The following is a 7,383-nucleotide window of genomic DNA, read 5'->3' as shown; positions in this document are numbered from 1 at the left end:
AGGCGAAGAAAAGTTTATGTCCAATGGGTTTAAAGTACATATATACCCTAATGATTGTGTGTTATACATAGACAAGTTTGCTTCACTAAAGGTGTGTTCGACAAATGGTTTATCATGGCTTAAAAAAAATGATAGAAATAGTGTTGGTGAAGACACAAATGGTCACTTTCTAAGGTAGTACTTGCCTATAATACCTAGGTTGAATGACTTGTTTGCCATTAAAGAATATGCAAAGAATATGACATGACACGTTGATGGAAGAAATTTTGGTAATACTTTTCGACACTTAATTAATTCTCCACAATGCGAATTCAAGTAATATATCCAAAGGTTGAAACTCTTTTCATCTATAAGTTATTAATTTTTGCACATCAATCTATAACATTAACATGTGATTCTTTTCTTTGTCGTGTTTAGTGTGACAAACAAAAAGATTCATTCAAATGTGACTATTTCTTTGTGTTAAATGAAAATCATCATTCGAGCAGAATTAGAGAAGATTGGTCAAAGGTAATAATATATACCTTTCACATATTAAAAATCATATCAAACTTTAAACATTAATATAATTACATCATGAACTTGTATTTTTTTCATTTTTCAAGAATTCATCATCTATATCAAACAGGTCAATGAAGCAAATAAGACAAGGAGTGGATGGCGTTTCTACTAAAATAATGGAATTAGTTTTAGGTTTAGTAAATTTGATTGAAAACTATTTAGTGTTACAATTGCTTTAGTAAAATGAAAATTTTCTGCATTGAAATCTAAAAATATACAACATTTAAAACATTTGTTAGTGTATTAATGAACGTTAAAATCTTTCTCATTCTTGTTTAAAGTGATTCCAAATTCACGTCGGTTTTGTATGAAGCTTGACATATTTTTTACTTTCAACATCAATTAACATCACATCACATGCTATAATGTCGGACGTTTTATTAATTTCAAAATATCACTAGTTAAAAGCTTTTTTTATGTTAGTGAAGGAATAGTGTATATGTTAGAACACCGTTATATTAAAGTTATCTCATTCATCACATACTCAATTTAGAAAAAAATTGACCCAAACTTGCCTCTTTGACAAAATCATATCAATCCTTATGATCATGTTTCATGTACATATAATATTTAACAGACATGTTCACATGCGTGTGGACTACTTTAATATACAGCTTACTAAAATTTTGAACTAACATAGTAAAAAGCTCTTAAAATAAATATTAAAGTTACTAAATCTTAAAAAATAAAAATAAGTTTGCAAGATGTAATTTACATTGAACTAAAGATTTTATTTAATTTAAACAATAATTACAAGGAAAATAGAAACAGGAATGTATTTACTCTCTCGGAAATACATTTAATTTAATAACTAAATTGATGGAGATTTAATTTTGTAAAATAAAGTTTGTATCATATTTATATATTACAATTCAAAGGCGTTGTTAATTGATGGAGACGTCCACCAATAATAAGATTTGATAGTAAATTGATTAGTAATTTAATGACGTGTTATGTGAAAAAAACAAAACATAACCGATCTACCACTAAGGAAGTAATAAATGTTGCAATTGTAAATTATAACAGAAGAGCATTGGTGTTGGAGGAATGAGGATGTTCCAAGTGTAAACGAGGAGGTTCGTAGTAACAGTATAGCATCAACGTGGGGGATGGAAGCCCCGTCACGAGGTTGTCGACGGTGGTTGAGCCACGACTGTAGCATTCATGCAAGCCTACGTGGCACAATCTGCCACCACATATATGTTTCCATCACTAGCCCCACCTCTCTGCACCGCTTTTCCAGTTCTATAAATTCATTTACACTCCCTTCACCCTTTTTACATTTCAGCTCGCAAAATAATACAAGCACGAGTGGCTCGCTTTGCAACTTGTAAAAGACAAAACACACACTACACATGATGCACTTCTCCTTCTCCACCGCATTCTTCACTCTCTAGTCTTCTGTTTTTCTTAAACCTCAGACATGGGAAGAGCTCCTTGTTGTGAGAAAGTAGGCTTGAAGAAAGGAAGGTGGACATCAGAGGAAGATCAGATCTTGGCCAAATACATTCAGGCCAATGGAGAAGGTTCTTGGAGGTCGTTGCCTAAGAATGCAGGTATACTATTAATTATAATTTCTTCATTTTCCTTTTTTTTTTCTCGTTCGTTGAAGTTCTACGTCGACTAGAGATAAAATGAAGTATAAAAAATCGATTTTGTAAAGTTGAGTTAAGTTTAAACTGTGTTATCAATTTTTTTTTAAAGGATTATTGAGGTGTGGCAAGAGTTGCAGACTGAGATGGATTAACTATTTGAGAGCTGACCTTAAAAGAGGAAACATTTCTGCTGAAGAGGAGAAGACGATCGTCAAGTTGCACGCTTCTTTGGGTAACAGGTCAGTGCCACTATATTATACGTAAGAAAATTAATTAATTAATTAATTAAGCCTCAACTTTTTTTTTAAGAAACATGCTCTGAGAATTTTAAAATAATTAATGATGGTTTTTGCAGTTGAAATTACCGTTACTTTTCAGACACGACATTCCTCAGTTTATTACAACTAAATATATCCAACTACTTTGTAACCCGCAAAATATAAAATAAGTAAACTGGCTGACCCGCTAGAGTCTCCCAGATGATACCCTTATTTGTCATCACTAGCGATCTCTTTCAACCGTCGTTTTAAAATAAGAAATAAATGTAATATATAACACTGCTAAATAATTTTACAATTATTATGTTGTCATCTTCTGTTAAAATTATTTTAAAAGTCATCGTTATTGCAATCTTTGTAAAAAGAATATAACGATATTCTATAAAAATTAAGCTGTCAAAAAACTGCTTCTAGGATTATCTTTTAACATTAAACACTTAAACTTTTGGCTAATTTTTATGCCCTAATTTTAGTATACAAAAATGTATCTACGTTATTCCGACCAACTGGTGTATACTATGGGAATTTTTTTATATATATATTACAATATCTGGAAATCGGACATTTTTGGCGCGTATACCCTCTAATCGTATAGTATATGATGTTGAAAGAAAGCGGAATTAATTGCTCTCGTCGTACACTCATTTATATGTTAGGTTTGCAGAAAACAAGCGTGGGTTGAATCAACCAATACCTTATTGGTTGAGTCGAAATTAAGGAGAGAAAAGTTGCCATGTTCTGCTAGCTGGAAATAAACCTTTTTCTTAATAATTTTTGCGTTAAATAATAATAATATTATTATTATTATTAAAAAAATAATAGTAATCATTTAATGAAAATTATTTAACTCAATTAGGAAAAAAGTCATAAATAAATGATAAGTTCAACAGATAATTAAAACAAATAAAATTTAAAGATTAACTGAAATAAAATTAAAATTGGTTGCTTATTTATAGATAGAATAAAGTTGATATCAATTAAAACATAATTGGTTGTGTTAAATGTTATTTTTGAAAGAATATATTATAGATATCTTGAGCCATTTATTGGGCTTTTGACTCTTAAATGTTCCTGAAAATAGTATATATATATTATTTTTGTTCTTTTATCTTTTTGTTGTATGATTGAAAAGTACTTTTAACTTTTAATTAAGGGAACTTTTTTTTTTAATTTTATTGAAATATTTGAAAATAATTTATTTTAGTAATCTAGAAAATGACTTTCTTCTGCATAAGGTAGGTTTCATTATTATTTATATTTACTTTTCCCTCTCGTTATTGGATTTTTCCATTTTTTTTATTATTTATAGATATTTTAATATCACATTCTTTAATAAAAGTCGTTTCATTATTTCGTATTTAGTAGAAGGAACGTTTTGAGATTTGGATGTACTTAGCCTCCTTTACAGTGTGTTGTTTTGTATAGATTTACTATCTCAAGAGAATAACAGCTGCGGGATTTATTATCACGAGCATCACTATTTATTTTTCAGTTGCTTATGCTTTTCCTTCAACGACCTCAAGTCTGATAAAAAAAATAGCTTTCTTTCTTCACAATAATAATTAATATTTAAATATTTAATTTTTTGTATTTCCAAAAAAAAATAGAGGTATTATTTAAGAATGATTTTTTTTTCAAAATTATTGAATAATAATTTATTAAATCTTTATTATTTATCTATTAAATTGTTTTATCACATTAATATAATCATTCAGAAATTTCACTTTCACTTTCAAATCTGTTTTAAAAAAAAATACTTTATGCTTATATTCATAACTCACTCTTCTTCATATCCATATTAAAAAATATCACATACCATTAATGTCTGACATCTACCATGGAGTACACTCAAACTAAACAAAAATAAGTTGAGACAGTCAAAGTTGCACTAAAGTAATTCACGAAGATAAAACGATAAATATTTAATTGTATAAAATAGAATAATTTTCACACCAACAATAAAATAGACAAATAATCCTCACAATTAATATTTTAAATAATGGTTTTAGTAATAAAATATTAACCTCAGATAATAATAGAATTATAATAATAATAATAATAATAATAATAATAATAAATTTTGTTATTATTATTGTATTAGATCCATTTTCGATTTTTATTTAATCTTATAATTCGAAAGACTGTGGTTAAAAAAATTATATTTTATTACACCCGTTTTTTACTTTTGTTAGTCTTATGTACCTACTTTTCAATTAGTATATTAATCATATGAAAAATAATGTACTTATTAAATAATAAAATTTTAATATTTACTTCATATAATGAAGTCATTAATTATACAAATACGTGACTATTTACACGAGATATTTTATGAATAAAATTTTATCTAATTTAAATCAATCGAAATATTAATATGTTATGTTTACATGTATATAAAAAGACATACCACATAACAACACGTCTTAATCTAAGGTCTCATCTCATTAATTATGACACTTATAAATAAAATTTTGAAATTTAATAGTTACATAAAATAATAAAATTGTGAGCTTAGAAAAATATAAAATAAATTTGTTTCTGACAGCGCATAAAGTCTCTGAACATTTGCATTACTGCTGAAATGTTTGAATGCGACAGCTATGACCTATTTTGACATTTCTTTTAACCTTACTTGTATAGAAACTACCTGTCCATGCACTTTTAAAACATTTTGCGTAATTTTATATAATAATAGAAGATTAAGTATTTGTAGTTTTTAAATTTGAATCCAAAATTGAATTTTGTTTTTATTTTAATTTTTTATATATGTTGATTTTTAAATTTTAAAAATAAAAAAATATAATTTTTAATTAAAGTATTAACTTTTATGTGTTAAACTATGTTTCAGTGATATTTAAACTGATAAACAGTATAAATAATATAAATTTCAATTTCAATTAACATGTAAAAAAAATTAATATATTTAAGTCTAAAAGATTATATTTATTTATTTTTAAAATTTGATACAATAACAAAGTTTAATTTCAGATAAAAATTTAGTAATTAAAAATATATTTAATCCATAAATATGAAAGATATATGAAAAAAAAAAAATATTGGCAGAGATAAATCATGTGATGTGGTAATGTTTACTAGAGTTTACGATGAATATTTTTCTAATTATATACTTAAAATAAATACTCATTTTCCTTGTTTTTTCTTTTCCGTTATATTGAAGTTTTGTCTCTGTTTTGATGATAATTTTTTAGAAAATATCTTCCGTGATTTAAAATTATTTTAGTTTAAAAATTAAGAGGATGGTTGGTGAGAAGGATCGAGAATAAAACTAGAGAAGACAATTATTTATAGTATTAATATAATTTTTTAATTATAGAAAGAGATTGATTATCCATTAATGAAGTGACGGTTTTGGTGGTTATAGGTGGTCTTTGATAGCAAGTCATTTGCCAGGAAGAACAGACAACGAGATTAAGAATTACTGGAATTCTCACTTGAGCAGGAAAATTTACTGTTTCCCAAAGATGGAGAACCAACAAAGTGCAGTTGCAGTTGCAGGGGCGATTGATACACCTAAAGTGGTGAGCATTCCTCCCAAGCGAAAAGGTGGCAGAACAAGCCGTTGGGCAATGAAGAAGAACAAAACCTATATCCAAAATGCCGACAGAATCAAAGAAAATTTGAATCAAGGAAATATTACTGTTAGCATAGTTCCAAATGCACCCAGTTCGTCGACAGAGAGCAATGGCATAAGGGAGTCTAAGGCGACGGAGGATAACGTGGTAGAAGAGTTTAGAGAAGGAAAGGTAGATGAAAAGTGTGAAAAGGAGATCTTAAAAGTGTGTGAAATTGAGGGCATTGATGAGGGGAGTGAGATGTTGGAAAGTTGCTTGGCGGAAACATGTGGGGTTTGGGACATAAGTGAGAAGAGAGAGAGCAATGATGTGGAAATGGTGCCTAATACTGATGCTAGTCCAAACAAAACATCGTCGTGTGATAGTAGCGTGAACGGTTATTCGTCTTCTTCTTCAGTGGCCCTGAGCTTGGATCAACACTGGGATTGGGAGAGCGTGATAGAGTTCAATAACGTTGTTGAGTCCCAATTCGATTCTCACGATTTTAGTCACAAAGATGAACTGCTGACGTGGCTGTTGGAGGATGACATTTGGGAAAGTCATGACAACAAATTGGAAGAGACAGATATAAATATACAAGACAACGTTCTTGATTGGCTTCTCTCTTGATTCCTCCGACTACGATAAAGATATCTAGATAATATTTTCTTGACAATATTTAAACATCATCTACGTGTTATTCTGTGATTAGTTCATAGTGTTATTTATGATTATTATTATTGATTATGAAATAATTTTGGACCAATCACAGAATAACACATAAATGATATACAAATATTATCAAAAAAATATTGTCTAAATATTATTCCTCTATTAAAATAGACCTAATGTGTGAGTCGCCTTGTTTTTCCTCTTTCAAATTTCTATGTCGTAGGCTTCCAAATTAAAAATTCCGCACATTTTAGACAAATATTGGTGTTTTCGTCACTTGCATTGCATGTAGCTAGTTCCAAATGCAGATTTCACTATGTAACGGTTACAAATTTATTTTATTTTACATAATTATTTTAGAGCTCATGAATAAATTGCAATTTTCGGTGAACTTTTCCATACTACTATTATCTTCTTTATGCTTTTTTAGAATATTTTTTTTTAATCTCAACATCACTGACCTTTCAAAATTTTGAAGGTTGGTATATTCTTTTTCCATTGCTAATATACTATCCAGATACCGATACTAGATATGATAAGAATAAATAAATAAAAGTTTATATATATTACAATATTTGGAAATTACATATACCCTATGATCGAATAGCATATGATGTAGAAAGAAAGTGAAATTAATTGCATCTCCTTGTACCTCGTTTCTATGTTAGGTATGTAGAAATTAAAAGTGGGTTGAATCACCTTACC

General features: G+C 28.2%; 1 protein-coding gene across 1 annotated transcript; it reads left to right on the top strand.

Annotated features, from left to right (window-relative positions):
* Positions 1–1,677: 1,677 nt before the first annotated feature.
* LOC106771317 (transcription factor MYB111) lies at positions 1,678–7,059 on the top strand. Its single transcript, XM_014657275.2, has 3 exons — positions 1,678–2,117; positions 2,266–2,395; positions 5,817–7,059. Exons 1-3 carry the CDS (start codon positions 1,985–1,987, stop codon positions 6,634–6,636), a joined length of 1,083 nt encoding a protein of 360 aa, XP_014512761.1. The 5' UTR covers positions 1,678–1,984; the 3' UTR covers positions 6,637–7,059.
* The last annotated feature ends 324 nt before the right edge of the window (positions 7,060–7,383 follow it).

The sequence above is a fragment of the Vigna radiata genome, chromosome 8 (genome assembly GCF_000741045.1).
Source record: "Vigna radiata var. radiata cultivar VC1973A chromosome 8, Vradiata_ver6, whole genome shotgun sequence".
Classification (NCBI taxonomy): domain Eukaryota; kingdom Viridiplantae; phylum Streptophyta; class Magnoliopsida; order Fabales; family Fabaceae; genus Vigna; species Vigna radiata.
This window is presented reverse-complemented; position numbering and strand designations above follow the sequence as displayed.